At 48.6% G+C, this 22,772-nt stretch overlaps 1 protein-coding gene across 2 annotated transcripts in view; it reads left to right on the forward strand.

Annotated features, from left to right (window-relative positions):
- Positions 1 to 22,772, forward strand: part of PALS1 (protein associated with LIN7 1, MAGUK p55 family member) — a 110,353-nt gene that overhangs the window by 11,888 nt on the left and 75,693 nt on the right. For both annotated transcript variants that reach the window (XM_063948149.1, XM_063948150.1), the window contains exon 2: positions 22,672 to 22,772. This exon is cut by the window's right edge and continues 108 nt beyond it. In XM_063948149.1, the coding sequence (XP_063804219.1) occupies positions 22,672 to 22,772 (101 nt within the window). The remainder of the gene's footprint in view (positions 1 to 22,671) is intronic.

Raw genomic sequence — 22,772 nt, forward strand, 5'->3', positions numbered from 1 at the left:
ACTGTACCTGGGGCTGTTTCCCTTTAAAGACCCAGCCGATCGCAAGATTAAAACCACTCTTAAATCAATTTATTCTGCATTCACCATAGTGTGTGGCTGGATTTCTAGAGCCATGGTAAAATTGTCTGATGAGATTCTGAAGGGGGTGCTTACACCTCAGGACGAGATAGTTACATTACTACAACACATCCAAGATGCTGCAAACTTTGAGTGAGGCTTTTAAGGAACTTAGGGGTCATTCCGACATGATCGCACGCTGCAGTTGTTCGCAGCGGTGCGATCGGGTCAGAACTGCGCATGTGCCGCCACCGCAGTGCGTCCGAAAGCCGAAGGCCGTCGTTGCCTAGCGATTGCCTCTGCCTGATTGACAGGCAGAGGCGGTCACTGGGTGGGCGGTTGCGGCACAGCGGCGCTTGGCCGCTATTTTAGGTGTGGCGTGGCCGGACCGTGCAGGGGGCGTGCCGCAGCGGCTGCGTAACGTCACAGGCAGCCGCTGCGACCCAGGGCAGCGACAAGTAACTCCCGGCCAGCCGCAGGAGCTGTGCTGGCCGGGAGTTACTCTACAACTACAAAAGCAACTCCGCTGTGCGTTGCTTTTACAATGCTCTAATACAGGCCTCATCCCTCCTTCGGAATCAGGCCATCAGGGTGCAGTCGGACAACGCTACGGCAGTAGCGTATATCATCCGACAGGGAGGAACAAGAAGCAGGGCCGCCATGTGAGAGGTGTAGAGAATACTCCTCTGGGCGGAAGCCAATGCAAGGGCCATCTCAGCCGTTTACATTCCAGGAGTGGACAGCTGAGAAGCAGACTTCATCTGGGGGAATGGCGCCTCCACCCTCAGGTGTTTCAACAACTTGTTCACCAGTGGGGTTGTCCACAGATAGACCTGATGGGCAACCAAGGTTCCTGGGCAGAGTTTCCTGGCCATGGGAAGTGCCCAGGGGGACCCAACAGCCCACAGAGCACTGTGGATTCCCCCTAGACCGCCTGGGAGAAAAACAAGTGCATTTTATCTTAAAAATACATTTTTAAATATACTTTGTGACACCAGGCTATAACCACCGCAGCGATGCCGCTTAGGTCCTGCGAGCCCTGCTCAGTGCTGCCCATACAGTTTAAACACATTTTATACATTTTAGAATTAAAACATTTATGCATTGCTTTGTTTTATGCTGTGCCCAGCACTCAGCGCTGGGCTCCCCAAGCCCTTCAGTCTGGAACTGCTGGTGGCTCTCCCCTGGTGCAGTGCAGCACACCAAGTGTTAACCAGCGATGCACAAGAGTCAGCTAGCCTAGTCCCCAATGTGTGGCACTCGCAGTCCTGCAGCCCGCGACACTTGTACCGGCAGTCGTGGCTCTCTGCCTGCCTGTAGTGCTAAGGGTCCGGGGGCAAAGCTTTCAGGATGCACACGCCTTGCCGCATGTGGAGCTGGCTGGACTGGTCCTCCCATGTGCAGCACAGTCTTTTTTTGGGGCATTGTACTGCCACGCTCTGATGCTGGGGCGCCGGGGGCGAAGCTCTCAGACCCCAGCGGTCATTACATAGCACCTGCAGCCTGTGACTACAGTCCCAGCTGCCAAGAATAAACACCTTAAAACTCAGTCCCCCGGAGCACCGGTGTTTACGAAGCATCGCTGCCGGAGTGGGTCTGGGGCATGGCAGAACAAACAACATTTAAATACACATTTCTTTAAACACTTGGCGCCCGGCGATTAGCTGTTAATACATTTAGAATTTGGCGCCTAGTGCCAATAGGGGCATTTATAAGTGATGCCGCAGTACAACCCCTTGAGTGCCGCGCCCACCATTAGCCATGTGGGTGCGTGGGGAGGGGGTTACTATGTCCACAACTAGTAAAGTGCTTTTGTGCTAAAATACACTAATTGGCATTTTGCATATTATTATTTCCTCTTACGTCCTAGAGGATGCTGGGGACTCCGTAAGGACCATGGGGTATAGACGGGCTCCGCAGAAGACATTGGCACCGAAAAGAACTTTCTAGTATGGTGTGCACTGGCTCCTCCCTCTATGTCCCTCCTCCAGACCTCAGTTAGATTTTGTGCCCAGAGGAGATAGGGTGCATTACAGGGAGCTCTCCTGAATTTTCTGTAAAAATAATTTTGTTAGGTTTTTTATATTTTCAGGGAGCTCTGCTGGCAACAGACTCCCTGCATCGTGGGACTGAGGGCAGAGAAGCAGACCCACTTCTTAAGAGTTAAGGGCTCTGCTTCTTAGGCTACTGGATACCATTAGCTCCAGAGGGAGTCGGAACACAGGTCTCACCCTGGAGTTCGTCCCGGAGCCGCTCCGCCATCCTCCTCACAGATGCCGGAAAAAAGAAGCCGGGTGAGTATGTCAGACATAAGAAGACATCAGGCGGCAGAAGACTTCAGATTTTCATGAGGTAAGCGCGCAGCAGGAAGCTGCGCGCCATTGCTCCCACACTTACACACGTGCAGGGCGCAGGGGGGGCGCCCTGGGCAGCAATAAACCTCGTTTTAGGCAAAAAAGTATGTAGTTAGGCTGCGGAGGCAGTAAACTACGGATCCCCCACCATTTTTTTCAAATTCACGAGCGGGACCGAAGCCCGCCGCGCGAGGGGGCGGAGCTTGATACCTCAGCACTAACCAGCGCCATTTTCTCCACAGAGGCTGCAGAGAACGCTGGCTCCCCAGACTCTCCCCTGCTGAGCATCAGAGGGCTGAAAAAAAGAGAGGGGGGCACATAATTAAGGTGAGTGAGTGGGGAAATCTATATACATATACATATATATACATATATATACATATAACAAACGAGATCATCCGGCACTAGTATTTATAACTTTGTATATGCTCCGGTGCCCTCCATAAGGAAATAATCCTAGGATGCAGATTGGCTGGATGGCGGCACTCAGAGACTTGTACTCACATTAAGTAGAAAACTTTTATTCAGGCATCAACGTTTCGGGTAAGCACCCGTCGTCAGGTAAGCTATCCTGACGACGGGTGCTTACCCGAAACGTTGATGCCTGAATAAAAGTGTTCTACTTAATGTGAGTACAAGTCTCTGAGTGCCGCTATCCAGCCTATATATATATATATATATATATATATATATATATATATATATATATATATATATATATATATATATATATATATATATATATATATATATATATATATTATATTTATGCGCTATCTGAGGTTTTTTTTTTTCCTGGGTCAGTTGGCGCTGGTGGGTGCTGGCATATTCTCTCTCTCTCTGTCTCTCCAAAGGGCCTTCTTTAGGGAATTGTCCCCTTATAGTTATATCCCAGTGTGTGTGGGGTGTCGGTACGTGTGTCTGCATGTCTGAAACGAAAGGCTTATCCAAAGAGGAGGTGGAGCAGATGAGTGGTGTGTCTCAGTCGGCGGTGCCGACTCAGGATTGGATGGATATGTGGCATATGTTAAATGCTAGTGAAGCTTCACTGCATAAAAGACTGGACAAAGCAGAGTCCAGTGCGTCGGCAGGTAATCAATCTACGGATTATACCGACTCACAGGACCCGTCGGGGTCTCAGAAACGTCCCTTCTCACAAATAAGGGACACAGATACCGACACGGACTCTGATTCCAGTGTCGACTATGATGAAGCAAGATTGCACCCCAGGGTGACAAAAAGTATTCAGTGCATGATTATTGCAATAAAAGATGTCTTACATATCACTGATGAGCCCTCGGTGCCCGACACGAGGATACACATGTTTAAGGGAAAGAAACAAGTTATAAACTTTCCTCCTCCCCATGAAATTAATGAGTTATGTGAAAAAGCATGGGAAACTCCAGATAAGAAACTGCAGATTCCCAAAAGGGTTCTTATGGCGTACCCTTTCCCTACACAGGACAGGGTACATTGGGAATCCTCTCCCACAGTGGACAAAGCCTTAACACGCCTTTCCAAGAAGGTGGCGCTACCGTCCCCTGACACAGCAGGCAAGAGACTACACTAAAGTCTATCTACACTCATACTGGTACTTTGCTTAGACCGGCAATTGCGTCGGCATGGGTATGTAGTGCAGTAGCAGCTTGGACAGATACCGTCAGCTGACCTTGATACCCTAGATAGGGATACAATTTTGTTAACATTAGCTCATATTAAGGACGCAGTCTTATATATGAGGGACGCTCAAAGAGACATTGGTTTACTGGGTTCAAGAGCCAATGCTATGGCTATTTCGGCAAGAAGAGCCTTATGGATCCGCCAATGGACGGGGGATGCAGACTCAAAAAGGCATATGGAGGTTTTACCTTACAAAGGTGATGTATTGTTTGGGGAAGGCCTCGCGGACCTGATCTCTACAGCTACCGCGGGTAAGTCGACCTTTTTACCTTTTGTTCCCCAACAGCAAAAGAAACCCCCACAATATCAGATGCAGTCCTTTCGGTCGCATAGATCCAGAAGAGGTCGGGGCTCCTCTTTCCTCGCCAGAGGTAAGGGTAGAGGCAAGAGGACACCTGCTGCGGCTGGTTCCCAAGAGCAGAAGTCCTCCCCGGCTTCCGCTAAGTCTACCGCATGACGCTGGTGCTCCCCTGCGGGAGTCCGCACAGGTGGGGGCACGCCTTCGACTATTCAGCCAAGTCTGGGTTCAGTCAGACGTGGACCCTTGGGTGATAGGAATAGTCTCCCAGGGCTACAAGCTGGAATTCGAAGAGGTGCCCCCACGCCGATTTTTCAAGTCGGCCTTACCAGCTTCTACCCCAGAGCGGGAAGTAGTGCTAGCTGCAATTCAAATGCTGTGTCAACAGCGAGTGATTATCAGGGTTCCCCTGAGCCAACAGGGAAAAGGGTATTATTCAACCCTATTTGTGGTTCCGAAGCCTGATGGTTCGGTCAGGCCCATTTTAAACCTAAAATCCCTGAACCTGTACCTGAAAAGATTCAAATTCAAGATGGAATCGCTCCGAGCGGTGATAGCCTGCCTGGAAGGGGGGGATTTTATGGTGTCACTAGACATAAAGGATGCTTACCTTCATGTCCCCATATATCCCTCTCATCAGGAGTACCTGAGATTCGTGGTACAGGATTGTCATTATCAGTTTCAGACGTTGCCGTTTGGGCTGTCCACGGCCCCGAGGATTTTCACCAAGATAATGGCGGAAATGATGGTGATCCTGCGCAAGCGAGGAGTCACAATTATCCCATACTTGGACGATCTCCTGATAAAAGCGAGATCAAGAGAGCAATTACTGGAAAACGTCACTCTCTCAGAGAGTGCTTCAGCAACATGGGTGGATTCTCAATCTACCAAAGTCACAGTTGGTTCCGACAACTCGACTACCGTTCCTAGGCATGATACTGGACACGGAACAAAAGAAAGTTTCTCTGACGTCCTAGTGGATGCTGGGGACTCCGTAAGGACCATGGGGAATAGACGGCTCCGCAGGAGACTGGGCACATCTAAGAAAGATTTAGGACTATCTGGTGTGCACTGGCTACTCCCCCTATGACCCTCCTCCAAGCCTCAGTTAGATTTCTGTGCCCGGCTGAGCTGGATGCACACTAGGGGCTCTCCTGAGCTCCTAGAAGAAAGTATAGTTTAGGTTTTTTATTTTCAGTGAGACCTGCTGGCAACAGGCTCACTGCAACGAGAAGAAGCGAACCTACCTAAGTGGTGGTAGCTTGGGCTTCTTAGGCTACTGGACACCATTAGCTCCAGAGGGATCGAACACAGGACCCGACCTCGTCGTCCGTTCCCGGAGCCGCGCCACCGTCCCCCTTACAGAGCCAGAAACAAGAAGGTGGTCCGGAAAATCGGCGGCTGAAGACTTCTGTCTTCTCCAAGGTAGCGCACAGCACTGCAGCTGTGCGCCATTGCTCCTCATGCACACCACACACTGCGGTCACTGATGGGTGCAGGGCGCTGGGTGGGGGCACCCTGAGCAGCAATAATAACACCTTGGCTGGCAAAACTAACACCATATATAGCCCCAGAGGCTATATAGGTGTATATTAACCCCTGCCAGAAACGATAAAATAGCGGGAGAAAGCCCGCCGAAAAAGGGGCGGAGCCAACTCCCTCAGCACACTGGCGCCATTATTCCCTCACAGCTTCGCTGGAAGGAAGCTCCCTGGCTCTCCCCTGCAGTCCTGCACTACAGAAAGGGTAAAAAAGAGAGGGGGGGCACAATTTAGGCGCAGTATATATATATTATAGGCAGCTATAGGGGAAAACACTCTGTATAGTGATATCCCTGTGTTATATAGCGCCCTGGTGTGTGCTGGCATACTCTCCCTCTGTCTCCCCAAAGGGCTTTGTGGGGTCCTGTCCTCTGTAAGAGCATTCCCTGTGTGTCTGCTGTGTCGGTACTGCTGTGTCGACATGTATGATGAGGATAATGATGTGGAGGCGGAGCAAATGCCTGTGAATGTGATGTCACCCCCTGCGGGGTCGACACCAGTGTGGATGGACTTATGGAAGGAATTACGTGACAGTGTCAGCTCCTTACATAAAAGGTTTGACGACATAGGACAGCCGGCTACTCAGCTTGTGCCTGTCCAAGCGTCTCAAATGTCATCAGGGGCTATAAAACGCCCGCTACCTCAGATGACAGATACAGATGTCGACACGGATACCGACTCCAGTGTTGACGATGATGAGACAAGTGTACCCTCCAATAGATCCACCCGTTATATGATTGAGGCTATGAAAAATGTTTTACACATTTCTGATGATACCCCAGGTACCACAAAAAAGGGTATTATGTTTGGTGAGAAAAAGCTACCAGTAGTTTTTCCTGCATCTGACGAATTAAATGAGGTGTGTGAGGAAGCGTGGACTTCCCCAGATAAGAAATTGATCATTTCTAAACGGTTAATGGCTGCGTACCCTTTCCCGCCAGAGGATAGGTCACGCTGGGAAACACCCCCTAGGGTAGATAAAGCATTGACACGCTTATCAAAGAAGGTGGCACTACCGTCTCCGGATACGGCCGCCCTAAAAGAACCTGCTGATAGAAAGCTGGAAAGTACCCTAAAAGCTATATACACACACACTGGCTTTATATTGAGACCTGCTATTGCATCAGCTTGGATGTGCAGTGCTGCTGCTGCGTGGTCAGACTCCCTGTCGGAAAACATTGATACCATGGATAGGGACAATATTTTGCTAACGATTGACCATATAAAAGACGCGGTCTTATACATGCGTGATGTAGAGAGGGATATTTGCCGGCTGGCATCAAAAATAAGCGCTATGTCCATTGCCGCCAGACGGGGGTTATGGACTAGGCAATGGTCAGGTGATGCCGACTCCAAGCGGCACATGGAAGTTTTACCCTATAAAGGGGTGGAACTTTTTGGGGAAGGTCTTTCAGACCTCGTTTCCACAGCTACTGCTGGGAAATCGACTTTTTTGCCACAGGCTACCCCACAGCAAAAGAAAGCACCGTATTATCAGGTACAGTCCTTTCGGCCCCAGAAAAATAAGCGGGCTAGAGGCTCATCCTTTCTGCCGAGGGGCAGAGGAAGGGGGAAAAAGCTGCAGCACACAGCTAGTTCCCAGGAGCAGAAGTCCTCCCCTGCGTCCGGTAAGTCCACAGCATGACGCTGGGGCTGCTCAGGCGGAATCGGGAACGGTGGGGGCACGTCTCAGGTTTTTCAGCACACAGTGGGCTCTCTCACAAGTGGATCCCTGGGTCCTTCAAGTAGTATCTCGGGGGTACAGGCTGGAATTCGAGACGTCTCCCCCCCGCCGTTTCCAAAAATCTGCCTTGCCGGCAACTCCCTCTGCCAGGGAGGCAGCGTTGGTGGCTATTCAAAAACTGTATTCACAGAAAGTGATCGTCAAGGTACCCCTCCTTCAGCAAGGAAAGGGTTACTACTCCACAATGTTTGTGGTACCGAAACCGGACGGTTCGGTGAGACCCATCTTAAATTTAAAAACCTTGAACACTTATATCAAAAGGTTCAAGTTCAAGATGGAATCGCTCAGGGCGGTTATTGCGAGCCTGGAGGAGGGGGATTACATGGTATCCCTGGACATCAAGGATGCGTACCTGCATGTCCCCATTTACCCTCCGCACCAGGAGTACCTCAGATTTGTGGTACAGGACTGTCACTATCAGTTCCAGACGCTGCCGTTCGGGTTATCCACGGCACCGAGGGTCTTTACCAAGGTAATGGCCGAAATGATGATACTCCTTCGCAAGAAGGGAGTTTTAATTATCCCGTACTTGGACGATCTCCTGATAAAGGCGAGGTCCAAAGAACAGTTGATAGTGGGGGTGGCACTTTCTCAGGAAGTGCTACAACAGCACGGCTGGATTCTAAACATTCCAAAGTCACAGCTGGTCCCGACGACACGTCTTCTGTTCCTGGGAATGATTCTGGACACAGACCAGAAAAGAGTGTTTCTTCCACTGGAAAAAGCCGAGGAATTGTCATCTCTGGTCAGAGACATCCTAAAACCACGAAAAGTGTCGGTACATCAATGCACACGAGTCCTGGGAAAAATGGTAGCTTCGTACGAAGCAATTCCATTCGGAAGGTTCCACGCAAGGACGTTCCAGTGGGACCTGTTGGACAAATGGTCCGGGTCCCATCTCCAGATGCAACAGCGGATAACCCTATCGGCCAGAACCAGGGTGTCGCTGCTGTGGTGGCTGCAGAGGGCTCATCTACTAGAGGGCCGCAGATTCGGAATACAGGACTGGGTCCTGGTGACCACGGATGCCAGCCTTCGGGGCTGGGGGGCAGTCACAAAGGGAAGAAATTTCCAAGGACTGTGGTCAAATCAGGAGATTTCTCTTCACATAAATATCCTGGAGCTAAGGGCCATTTACAATGCCCTAAGCCAGGCAAGACCCCTGCTTCAAAACCAGCCGGTACTGATCCAGTCAGACAACATCACGGCGGTCGCCCATGTAAACAGACAGGGCGGCACGAGAAGCAGGATGGCGATGGCAGAAGCCACAAGGATTCTCAGATGGGCAGAGAATCATGTGTTAGCACTGACGGCAGTGTTCATTCCGGGAGTGGACAACTGGGAAGCAGACTTCCTCAGCAGACACGACCTCCACCCGGGAGAATGGGGACTTCATCCAGAAGTCTTCCAAATGCTGGTCAACCGGTGGGAAAAACCACAGGTAGACATGATGGCGTCCCGCCTCAACAAGAAGTTGAAAAGATATTGCGCCCGGTCAAGAGACCCTCAGGCGATAGCGGTGGACGCTCTAGTGACACCATGGGTGTACCAGTCGGTTTATGTGTTTCCTCCTCTACCTCTCATACCCAAGGTACTGAGAATAATAAGAAGGCGAGGAGTGAAAACCATACTCGTGGTTCCGGATTGGCCAAGAAGAGCTTGGTACCCGGAACTTCAAGAGATGCTTACAGAGGACCCTTGGCCTCTGCCGCTCAGACAAGACCTGCTGCAGCAGGGACCCTGTCTGTTCCAAGACTTACCGCGGCTGCGTTTGACGGCATGGCGGTTGAACACCGGATCCTGAAGGAAAAGGGTATTCCGGAGGAAGTCATCCCTACCCTGATCAAAGCCAGGAAGGATGTCACCGCAAGACATTATCACCGCATTTGGCGAAAATATGTTGCTTGGTGTGAGGCCATGAAGGCCCCGACGGAGGAATTTCAACTGGGTCGATTCCTGCACTTCCTGCAAGCAGGGGTGACGTTGGGCCTCAAATTGGGGTCCATAAAGTCCAGATTTCGGCTCTGTCGATTTTCTTCCAAAAAGAACTGGCTTCACTGCCCGAAGTTCAGACTTTTGTCAAAGGAGTACTGCATATTTCAGCCTCCTTTTGTGCCCCCAGTGGCACCTTGGGATCTCAATGTGGTTTTGGCATTCCTGAAATCACATTGGTTCGAACCACTTAAGACTGTGGATTTAAAATATCTCACGTGGAAAGTGGTCATGCTGTTGGCCTTGGCGTCGGCCAGGCGGGTTTCAGAATTGGCGGCTTTGTCTTGTAAAAGCCCTTATCTAATTTTCCATATGGATAGGGCAGAATTGAGGACTCGTCCTCAGTTTCTCCCAAAGGTGGTCTCAGCTTTTCACTTGAACCAACCTATTGTGGTGCCTGCGGCTACTAGGGACTTGGAGGATTCCAAGTTGCTGGACGTAGTCAGGGCCCTAAAAATTTATATTTCCAGGACGGCTGGAGTCAGAAAGACTGACTCGCTGTTTATCCTGTATGCACCCACCAAGCTGGGTGCTCCTGCTTCTAAGCAGTCTATTGCGCGCTGGATTTGTAGCACTATTCAGCTGGCGCATTCTGCGGTAGGCTTACCGCAGCCTAAATCTGTAAAAGCCCATTCCACACGGAAGGTGGGCTCATCTTGGACGGCTGCCCGAGGGGTCTCGGCTTTACAACTTTGCCGAGCAGCTACTTGGTCGGGGGCAAACACGTTTGCAAAATTCTACAAATTTGATACCCTGGCTGAGGAGGACCTGGAATTCTCTCATTCGGTGCTGCAGAGTCATCCGCACTCTCCCGCCCGTTTGGGAGCTTTGGTATAATCCCCATGGTCCTTACGGAGTCCCCAGCATCCACTAGGACGTCGGAGAAAATAAGAATTTACTCACCGGTAATTATTTCTCGTAGTCCGTAGTGGATGCTGGGCGCCCATCCCAAGTGCGGATTGTCTGCAATACCTGTACATAGTTATTGTTACAAAAATCGGGTTTTGTTGTGAGCCATCTCTTCAGAGGCTCCATTTTGTTATCATACTGTTAACCGGGGTTCCTATCACGTGTTATATGGTGTGATTGGTGTGGCTGGTATGAGTCTTACCCGGGATTCATAAATCCTTCATTATTGTGTCAGCTCTTCCGGGCACAGTTCCTAACTGAGGCTTGGAGGAGGGTCATAGGGGGAGGAGCCAGTGCACACCAGATAGTCCTAAATCTTTCTTAGATGTGCCCAGTCTCCTGCGGAGCCGTCTGTTCCCCATGGTCCTTACGGAGTCCCCAGCATCCACTACGGACTACGAGAAATAGAATTACCGGTGAGTAAATTCTTATTTTCTCTGACGTCCTAAGTGGATGCTGGGGACTCCGTCAGGACCATGGGGATTAGCGGCTCCGCAGGAGACAGGGCACAAAAGTAAAAGCTTTTAGGATCAGGTGGTGTGCACTGGCTCCTCCCCCTATGACCCTCCTCCAAGCCTCAGTTAGATTTTTGTGCCCGGCCGAGAAGGGTGCAATCTAGGTGGCTCTCCTAAAGAGCTGCTTAGAGTAAAAGTTTTGTTAGGTTTTTTATTTTCAGTGAGTCCTGCTGGCAACAGGCTCACTGCATCGAGGGACTTAGGGGAGAGAAGTGAACTCACCTGCGTGCAGGATGGATTGGCTTCTTAGGCTACTGGACACCATTAGCTCCAGAGGGAGTCGGAACACAGGTCTCACCCTGGGGTTCGTCCCGGAGCCGCGCCGCCGACCCCCTTGCAGATGCCGAAAAATGAAGAGGTCCAGAAACCGGCGGCAGAAGACTTTTCAGTCTTCATAAGGTAGCGCACAGCACTGCAGCTGTGCGCCATTGTTGTCAGCACACTTCATAGCAGCGGTCACTGAGGGTGCAGGGCGCTGGGGGGGGCGCCCTGGGCAGCAATGATAGTACCTTATTCTGGCTAAAAATACATCACATATAGCCCCTGGGGGCTATATGGATGTATTTAACCCCTGCCAGGTCTCAGAAAAACGGGAGAAGAAGCCCGCCGAAAAGGGGGCGGGGCCTATTCTCCTCAGCACACAGCGCCATTTTCCCTCACAGAAATGCTGGTGGGAAGGCTCCCAGGCTCTCCCCTGCACTGCACTACAGAAACAGGGTTAAAACAGAGAGGGGGGGCACTTATTTGGCGATATGACTATATATATTAAAATGCTATAAGGGAAAAACACTTATATAAAGGTTGTCCCTGTATAATTATAGCGTTTTTGGTGTGTGCTGGCAAACTCTCCCTCTGTCTCCCCAAAGGGCTAGTGGGGTCCTGTCCTCTATCAGAGCATTCCCTGTGTGTGTGCTGTGTGTCGGTACGTGTGTGTCGACATGTATGAGGACGATGTTGGTGAGGAGGCGGAGCAATTGCCTGTAATGGTGATGTCACTCTCTAGGGAGTCGACACCGGAATGGATGGCTTATTTAAGGAATTACGTGATAATGTCAACAGAGACGGCCGGCAAACAAAATAGTACCTGTCCAGGCGTCTCAAACACCGTCAGGGGCTTTAAAACGCCCATTTACCTAAGTCGGTCGACACAGACACGGACACTGATTTCAGTGTCGACGGTGAAGAAACAAACGTATTTTCCTTTAGGGCCACACGTTACTTGTTAAGGGCAATGAAGGAGGTGTTACATATTTCTGATACTACAAGTACCACAAAAAAGGGTATTATGTGGGGTGTGAAAAAACTACCTGTAGTTTTTCCTGAATCAGATAAATTAAATGAAGTGTGAGATGATGCGTGGGTTTCCCCCGATAGAAAATTATTGGCGGTATACCCTTTCCCGCCAGAAGTTAGGGCGCGTTGGGAAACACCCCTTAGGGTGGATAAGGTGCTCACACGCTTATCAAAACAAGTGGCGGTACCGTCTCCAGATAGGGCCGTCCTCAAGGAAAATATCCTAAGAAGTATATACACACATACTGGTGTTATACTGCGACCAGCGATCGCCTCAGCCTGGATGTGCAGCGCTGGGGTGGCTTGGTCGGATTCCCTGACTGAAAATATTGATACCCTTGACAGGGACAGTATTTTATTGACTATAGAGCATTTAAAGGATGCATTTCTATATATGCGAGATGCACAGAGGGATATTTGCACTCTGGCATCAAGAGTAAGTGCGATGTCCATATCTGCCAGAAGATGTTTATGGACACGACAGTGGTCAGGTGATGCAGATTCCAAACGGCACATGGAAGTATTGCCGTATAAAGGGGAGGAGTTATTTGGGGTCGGTCCATCGGACCTGGTGGCCACGGCAACAGCTGGAAAATCCACCTTTTTTACCCCAAGTCACATCTCAGCAGAAAAAGACACCGTCTTTTCAGCCTCAGTCCTTTCGTCCCCATAAGGGCAAGCAGGCAAAAGGCCAGTCATATCTGCCCAGGGATAGAGGAAAGGGAAGAAGACTGCAGCAGGCAGCCCATTCCCAGGAACAGAAGCCCTCCACCGCTTTTGCCAAGTCCTCAGCATGACGCTGGGGCCTTACAAGCGGACTCAGGTGCGGTGGGGGGTCGTCTCAAGAGTTTCAGCGCGCAGTGGGCTCACTCGCAAGTGGACCCCTGGATCCTACAAGTAGTATCCCAGGGGTACAGATTGGAAGTTCGAGACGTCTCCCCCTCGCAGGTTCCTGAAGTCTGCTTTACCAACGTCTCCCTCCGACAGGGAGGCAGTATTGGAAACAATTCACAAGCTGTATTCCCAGCAGGTGATAATCAAAGTACCCCTCCTAAAACAAGGAAAGGGGTATTATTCCACACTATATTGTGGTACTGAAGCCAGACGGCTAGGTGAGACCTATTCTAAATCTGAAATATTTGAACACTTTCATACAAAGGTTCAAATCAAGATGGAGTCACTCAGAGCAGTGATGGCGAACCAGGAAGAAGGGGACTATATGGTGTCCCTGGACATCAAGGATGCTTACCTCCATGTCCAAATTTGCCCTTCTCACCAAGGGTACCTCAGGTTCGTGGTACAAAACTGTCACTATCAGTTTCAGACGCTGCCGTTTGGATTGTCCACGGCACCCCGGGTCTTTACCAAGGTAATGGCCGAAATGATGATTCTTCTTCAAAGAAAAGGCGTCTTAATTATCCCTTACTTGGACGATCTCCTGATAAGGGCAAGGTCCAGAGAACAGTTGGAGGTCGGAGTAGCACTATCTCAAGTAGTTCTACGACAGCACGGGTGGATTCTAAATATTCCAAAATCGCAGCTGTCTCCGACGACACGTCTGCTGTTCCTAGGGATGATTCTGGACACAGTCCAGAAAAAGGGGTTTCTCCCGGAGGAGAAAGCCAGGGAGTTATCCGAGCTAGTCAGGAACCTCCTAAAACCAGGAAAAGTGTCAGTGCATCATTGCACAAGGGTCCTGGGAAAAATGGTGGCTTCTTACGAAGCGATTCCATTCGGCAGATTTCACGCAAGAACTTTTCAGTGGGATCTGCTGGAAAAATGGTCCGGATCGCATCTTCAGATGCATCAGCGGATAACCCTGTCTCCAAGGACAAGGGTGTCTCTTCTGTGGTGGCTGCAGAGTGCTCATCTACTAAAGGGCCACAGATTCGGCATTCAGGACTGGGTCCTGGTGACCACGGATGCCAGCCTGAACGGCTGGGGAGCAGTCACACAAGGAAAAAATTTCCAGGGAGTGTGATCAAGTCTGGAGACTTCTCTCCACATAAATATACTGGAGCTAAGAGCAATTTACAATGCTCTAAGCTTAGCAAGACCTCTGCTTCAAGGTCAGCCGGTATTGATCCAGTGGGACAACATCACGGCAGTCGCCCACGTAAACAGACTGGGCGGCACAAGAAGCAGGAGGGCAATGGCAGAAACTGCAAGGATTCTTTGCTGGGCGGAAAATCATGTGTTAGCACTGTCAGCAGTGTTCATTCCGGGAGTGGACAACTGGGAAGCAGACTTCCTCAGCTTGACCTCCACCCGGGAGAGTGGGGACTTCATCGGGAAGTCTTCCACATGATTGTGAACCGTTGGGAAAGACCAAAGGTGGACATGATGGCGTCCCGCCTGAACAAAAAACTGGACAGGTATTGCGCCAGGTCAAGAGACCCTCAGGCAATAGCTGTGGACGTTCTGGTAACACCGTGGGTGTACCAGTCGGTGTATGTGTTCCCTCCTCTGCTTCTCATACCTAAGGTACTGAGAATTATAAGACGTAGAGGAGTAAGAACTATACTCGTGGCTCCGGATTGGCCAAGAAGGACTTGGTACCCGGAACTTCAAGAGATGCTCACAGAGGACTCATGGCCTCTGCCGCTAAGAAGGAGGGACTTGCTTCAGCAAGTACCATGTCTGTTCCAAGACTTACCGCGGCTGCGTTTGACGGCATGGCGGTTGAACGCCGGATCCTAAGGAAAAAAGGCATTCCGGAAGAGGTCATTCCTACCCTGGTCAAAGCCAGGAAGGAGGTGACCGCACAACATTATCACCACATGTGGCAAAAATATGTTGCGTGGTGTGAGGCCAGGAAGGCCCCACGAAGAAATTTCAACTCGGTCGATTCCTGCATTTCCTGCAAACAGGAGTGTCTATGGGCCTCAAAATGGGGTCCATTAAGGTTCAAATTTCGGCCCTGTCGATTTTCTTCCAGAAAGAATTGGCTTCAGTTCCTGAAGTCCAGAAGTTTGTCAAGGGAGTACTAAATATACAACCCCCTTTTGTGCCTCCAGTGGCACTGTGGGATCTCAACGTAGTTCTGGGATTCCTCAAATCACATTGGTTTAAACCGCTCAAATCTGTGGATTTGAAATATTTCACATGGAAAGTGACCATGATGTTGGCCCTGGCCTCGGCCAGGCGAGTGTCAGAATTGGCGGCTTTGTCTCACAAAAGCCCATATCTGATTGTCCATTCGGACAGGGCAGAGCTGCGGACTCGTCCCCAGTTTCTCCCTAAGGTGGTGTCAGCGTTTCACCTGAACCAGCTTATTGTGGTACCTGCGGCTACTAGGGACTTGGAGGACTCCAAGTTGCTAGATGTTGTCAGGGCCCTGAAAATATAGGTTTCCAGGACGGCTGGAGTCAGGAAAACTGACTTGCTGTTATCCTGTATGCACCCAACAAACTGGGTGCTCCTGCTTCTAAGCAGACGATTGCTAGTTGGATGTGTAGTACAATTCAGCTTGCACATTCTGTGGCAGGCCTGCCACAGCCAAAATATGTAAATGCCCAATCCACAAGGAAGGTGGGCTCATCTTGGGCGGCTGCCCGAGGAGTCTCGGCTTTACAACTTTGCCGAGCTGCTACTTGGTCAGGGGCAAACACGTTTGCAAAATTCTACAAATTTGATACCCTGGCTGAGGAGGACCTGGAGTTCTCTCGTTCGGTGCTGCAGAGTCATCCGCACTCTCCCGCCCGTTTGGGAGCTTTGGTATAATCCCCATGGTCCTGACGGAGTCCCCAGCATCCACTTAGGACGTCAGAGAAAATAAGAATTTACTTACCGATAATTCTATTTCTCGTAGTCCGTAGTGGATGCTGGGCGCCCATCCCAAGTGCGGATTGTCTGCAATACTTGTACATAGTTATTGTTACAAAAATCGGGTTATTATTGTTGTGAGCCATCTTTTCAGAGGCTCCGCTGTTATCATGCTGTTAACTGGGTTCAGATCACAGGTTGTACAGTGTGATTGGTGTGGCTGGTATGAGTCTTACCCGGGATTCAAAATCCTTCCTTATTGTGTACGCTCGTCCGGGCACAGTATCCTAACTGAGGCTTGGAGGAGGGTCATAGGGGGAGGAGCCAGTGCACACCACCTGATCCTAAAAGCTTTTACTTTTGTGCCCTCTCTCCTGCGGAGCCGCTAATCCCCATGGTCCTGACAGAGTCCCCAGCATCCACTACGGACTACGAGAAATAGAATTATCGGTAAGTAAATTCTTATTTTTCCTCCCGTTGGAAAAAGTCCAGGACCTCCAGAACATGGTCCGAGAACTACTAAAGCCGAAAAGAGTGTCAGCTCATCAATGCACTCGGGTTCTGGGGAAAATGTTGGCAACTTACGAGGCCATTCCCTTCGACAGGTTCCATGCAAGGACGTTTCAATGGGATCTTCTGGACAAATGGTCCGGGTCCCATCTACAATTACATCAAAAAATAACACTGTCCCCCAGGGCCAGGGTGTCTCTTCTATGGTGGCTACAAAGTGCTCACCTTCTAGAGGGTCGCAGGTTCGGCATTCAGGACTGGATCCTGGTAACCACGGACGCGAGCCTCCGAGGATGGGGAGCAGTCACCCAAGGAAGAAATTTTCAGGGACTATGGTCAGACTAGGAGTCCTGTCTACACATCAACGTGTTGGAGCTAAGGGCCATATACAACGGCCTTCGACAAGCGGAGAATCTTCTTCGCAACCTACCGATACTGATTCAATCAGACAATGTCACAGCAGTAGCTCATGTGAACCGCCAAGGCGGGACAAGAAGCAGAGTCGCGATGGCGGAAGCCACCAGGATTCTTCGCTGGGCGGAAAATCACGTAAGTGCTCTGTCAGCTGTCTTCATTCCGGGAGTGGACAACTGGGAAGCAGACTTCCTCAGCAGACACGATCTCCATCCAGGAGAGTGGGGACTTCATCAAGAAGTCTTTGCAGAGATAACTGGTCTCTGGGGAGTTCCTCAAATAGACATGATGGCGTCACGCCTCAACAAGAAGCTTTGGAGGTATTGTGCCAGGTCCCGGGACCCTCAGGCAATAGCAGTAGACGCTCTGGTAACGCCATGGGTGTTCCAGTCGATCTATGTGTTTCCTCCGCTTCCTCTCATCACAAAAGTGTTGAGGATCATAAGACGAAAAAGAGTACAGACAATACTCATTGTTCCAGACTGGCCTCGAAGGGCCTGGTACTCAGATTTTCAGGAGATTCTCACAGAAGATCCATGGCCTCTTCCTCTAAGAGAGGACCTGTTACAGCAGGGGCCCTGTCTGTTCCAAGACTTACCGCGGTTACGTTTGACGGCATGGCGGTTGAACGCCGGATCCTAGCGGAGAAGGGTATTCCGGAGGAGGTCATACCTACTCTAATAAAGGCTAGGAAGGAGGTGACGGCAAAACATTATCACCGTATCTGGCGGAAATATGTCTCTTGGTGTGAAACCAAGAATGCTCCTACGGAAGATTTCCATCTGGGTCGTTTTGTCCACTTCCTACAGACAGGAGTGGATATGGGCCTAAAGTTAGGCTCTGTTAAAGTACAGATTTCGGCCATGTCAATATTCTTTCAGAAGGAAAGTCCAGACTTTTGTAAAAGGAGTACTGCACATCCAGCCTCCTTTTGTGCCCCCTGTGGCCCCATGCAGTTCCTTAAGTCACACTGGTTTGAACCCCTTAAAACGGTGGAGTTAAAATTTCTCACCTGGAAGGTGGTCATGTTGTTAGCCTTGGCATCTGCGAGGCGTGTGTCAGAATTGGCGGCCTTGTCTTACAAGAGCCCTTACTTGATTTTTCATGTGGATAGAGCGGAATTGAGGACTCGTCCTCAATTTTTACCCAAGGTGGTGTCTTCATTTCATATGAACCAACCTATAGTGGTGCCTGTGGCTACGAGTGTCTTGGAGAATTCCATGTCCCTGGATGTAGTCAGGGCCTTAAAAATGTAGGTAGCCAGGACGGCTAGAATTAGGAAAACAGATGCATTGTTTGTCCTGTATGCTGCCAACAAGATTGGCGCGCCTGCTTCGAAGCAGACTATTGCTCGCCGGATCTGTAACACGATTCAGCAGGCTTATGTTACAGCTGGATTGCCGTTACCGCATTCAGTAAAGGCCCATTCCACTAGTAAGGTGGGCTCTTCTTGGGCGGCTGCCCGGGGCGTCTCGGCATTACAGCTTTGCCGAGCAGCAACTTGGTCGGGGTCAAACACTTTTGCAAAATTCTACAAGTTTGATACCCTGGCTGATGAGGACCTAGCATTTGCTCAGTCGGTACTGCAGAGTCATCTGCACTCTCCCGCCCGATTGGGAGCTTTGGTATACGGAGTCCCCAGCATCCTCTAGGACGTAAGAGAAAATAAGATTTTAAACCTACCGGTAAATCTTTTTCTCCTAGTCCGTAGAGGATGCTGGGCGCCCGTCCCAGTGCGGAAAATCTGCAAGACTTGTATATAGTTGTTGCTTACATAAGGGTTATGTTACAGTTAGAATCGGTCTTGGACCGATACTGTTGTTTGTTCATACTGTTAACTGGTTAGGTGTATTCCAGGTTATATGGTATGATTGGTGTGGGCTGGTATGAATCTTGCCCTTAGATTAACAAAATCCTTTCCTCGTATTGTCCATCTCCTCTGGGCACAGTTCTCTAACTGAGGTCTGGAGGAGGGGCATAGACGGAGGAGCCAGTGCACACCATACTAGAAAGTTCTTTTAGGTGGCCATGTCTCCTGCGGAGCCCGTCTATACCCCATGGTCCTTAAGGAGTCCCCAGCATCCTCTACGGACTAGGAGAAAAAGATTTACCGGTAGGTTTAAAATCTTATCTCCTAACTTACCAACTTATCCAAATAGAAGTTGAGCGCAGTACACCATTGTTTATTTATATTTGTTACCAATAATTGTGGGCTCCTTGTATGCAAAGCCACTTAACTAGAACCATAGGACCAAAATACTTTAGGGGGTAATTCATATCTGATCGCAGCAGCAAATTTGTTAGCAGTTGGGCAAAACCATGGGGGTAATTCCAAGTTGATCGCAGCAGGAAATTTTTTAGCAGTTGGGCAAAACCATGTGCACTGCAGGGGGGAGCAGATATAATATGTGCAGAGTGAGTTAGATTCGGGTGGGTTATTTTGTTTCTGTGCAGGGTAAATACTGGCTGCTTTATTTTTACACTGCAAATTAGATTGCAGATTGAACACACCACACCCAAATCTAACTCTCTCTGCACATGTTATATCTGCCTCCCCTGCAGTGCACATGGTTTTGCCCAATTGCTAACAGAATTCCTGCTGCGATCAACTTGGAATTACCCCCCATGTGCACTGCAGGTGTGGCAGATATAACATGTGCAGAGAGAGTTAGATATGGGTGGGTTATTTTGTTTCTGTGCAGGTTAAATACTGGCTGCTTTATTTTTACACTGCAATTTAGATTTCGGTTTGAACACACCACATCCAAATCTAACTCTCTCTGCACATGTTATATCTGCCACACCTGTAGTGCACATGGGAGGTCATTCCGAGTTCGCTCGCAAGGCGATTTTAGCAGAGTTGCTCACGCTAAGCCGCCGCCTACTGGGAGTGAATCTTAGCATCTTAAAATTGCGAACGACGTATTCGCAATATTGCGATTACACACCTCGTAGCAGTTTCTGAGTAGCTTCAGACTTGGCATCTGCGATCAGTTCAGTGCTTGTCGTTCCTGGTTTGACGTCACAAACACACCCAGTGTTCGCCCAGACACTCCTCCGTTTCTCCGGCCACTCCTGCGTTTTTTCCGGAAACGGTAGCGTTTTTTCCCACACGCCCATAAAACGGCCTGTTTCCGCCCAGTAACACCCATTTCCTGTCAATCACACTACGATCGCCTGAGCGAAGAAAAAGCCGTGAGTAAAAATCCAAACTTCATAGCAAATTTACTTGGCGCAGTCGCAGTGCGGACATTGCGCATGCGCACTAAGCGGAAAAACGCTGCGATGCGAAGAAATTTTCCGAGCGAACGACTCGGAATGACCTCCATGGTTTTGCCCAACTGCTAACAAAATTGCTGCTGCGATCAGATCTGAATTAGGCTCCTAGTGCGCAGGTCTCTTACACCTTTCTTGGTCTATTCCTGTGACTTAGATGAAGATCCGATCACATTTTATGGCTAGTTTATGCAGAAATCTAAGTAATTCCAAAGGGTTCACTTATTTTTCTTTTCTTGTTACTGTGATTTCTAGGAATGAGTGTGTGTTAAAACCATTATTGTTGCTGTTTTGGTGTATATAGGGGAAGATAACAATTTAGACAGTGGTTCGATGGAGACATATCCCGTTTGAACTACCAAGTGGGGCAGGAGTCATGAATGGGAGAACTCTGGTTAGAGTAAGTGCCTTGCCTATCTATAATCGGTGCAGGGTGGTGCGGTGCACACATGGCCCTGGGTCCAGGGGGCCTACATCGCACACCCTATATCCATTGATTACACCTGTGCTGTGGCCGCTTCTAAAGAAACCTCTGGTGTAATGGAATTTTCGCAGAGATAGGCTCATGTGCAATGAAGAGTAATGACCGGAAAAATGGCACCAGTGCTATGTTTCCAGAGTTATACCTTGAAATCTGGATCTTTGGAATCATATACTTGTTAAAGTCTGCCTCTTCAGCCTGCAAAGCTGATTTTATCATTGTCAGAAGAATGTTTTTGATTTTTTTAATTTACTTTTTCCCTAATAGGATTTAGTTACACCAGTTAAAACAAATGTTGGGTGTAAAAGAAACAAAAAATAAATCTGTTTTTGCTTAAAATCTGCCGGAAACGGTGAATCCAGAAATGTAAATTAATCATTATATGTTATAAAAAAAAGTTTTTTTCTTTCGAATGTTTTTCTTAAAATCTGCCGGAAACGGTGAATCCTGAAATGTAAATTAATTCATTATATGTTATAAAAAAAAATGTTTTTTTCTTTTGAATTTTTTTCTTTTGAAATTTTTTTTTCTTTTTTACCGTAAGCAAACACACAAGACGTGTCATTAGGTTGACCGATGCCATGCTTTTCAGGGGGTGTAGTGGTAAAGAACCCCCCACTAAACACACATTTACCATCACAGTACTGAAGGAGTTACATACTGGCGTTTTAGTTTGTCACATCTCATCTGGTACGTTTGTATAAATCACTTATTTTGTCTTTCACACGTTATCAGTGTATAACAGCAGTGTGCTCTCCCTTCAGTATTTTATATGCTGCATGCAAAGACAATAGGATGTGCATTGGCAACAGTGTCACGTTGTATCTATTTATACCACAATTAACAGGTCACCCATTTGTTATGGGCAGCTGGCTCCTACTGTATGTGTAACAGTGAAAGCAGCATTGTACTATTTATTGCTGGTTGGCTTTTTGTTTATTTTAATGTTACGTCGGCTTCTCGACATCGCCGCTTTCGGTTTCCACAGCTGACCTGTCCCTGTATATCACACGAGTTGTGTTGTTATACAGCTGTGTGTGTGTTAAGTGACAGCTGGTGGCAATAGGGAGGGACTGTGCTGCAGTTTTATGTGTTCATAAAACCGTCAGCCAACTACGCTTCATCAGACCTGCTTTTTTTTCTGTCCGCTTCCAGCTAAAAGTGAGTGTGTGACTCTTAACATTAAATTAAATCCTTTCAAGCGTCAACTTTCTGGGTATCCGGTCTTTGTAAACGGGGAACTCTCCTGCATATAACTAGTATTCAGGGTTCTGTTTAACATATGAGCAGTCTGTAGCAGAGGAATGTGGTTGTATAGGTAATTGGAATATCAGTATATGGTCTCCAGATGTTAAAGAAACTGCAGTCATCATTATTTATTTACAGGTTTTATTTTATGTAAAAAAATAAATTAAAAAAATGCACCATTCTCATAACAGTGTTTATTAAATAATAATACACTTTCCATGCGCTGTATCTGTAATGTTACCCTGACGCTTACTAGTTTGACGATTTTATTGAGGGTGTGTTTATCTATGGCATAATGCGTTGCCTGGCATTACTCTATAAGGAGACACACAAAATGTATTATTTGTAGCAATTTTCCTTGTTTCCTTTGTTTGTCCAAGCTCTGTCTCGTAGAATTGTGTATTAATGAGTGGACTTCATTATAATATGCAGCCACTGTCCACTGTCAGCGTTCATAGAGAATTAGTCATTTATCTTTTCATACTTACTGTAGCAAAATGTTCTTTCTTTTGTCGTCTTGCAAAGTAGAATGTGAACGTAACATTATATACTGTAGCTAAGTATTTTTTCTTCTTTATATTTTTTCCCTGGCAGAAGTGGAAGACTTGCTGTGCTCGCTGAAAGAGATCCAGCACACATTGGTAGACTCTCAGAGCCAGGACGACCTGTACTTGCTTCTACAGCTGGTGCAAAAT

The sequence above is a fragment of the Pseudophryne corroboree genome, chromosome 12 (assembly GCF_028390025.1).
Source record: "Pseudophryne corroboree isolate aPseCor3 chromosome 12, aPseCor3.hap2, whole genome shotgun sequence".
Classification (NCBI taxonomy): domain Eukaryota; kingdom Metazoa; phylum Chordata; class Amphibia; order Anura; family Myobatrachidae; genus Pseudophryne; species Pseudophryne corroboree.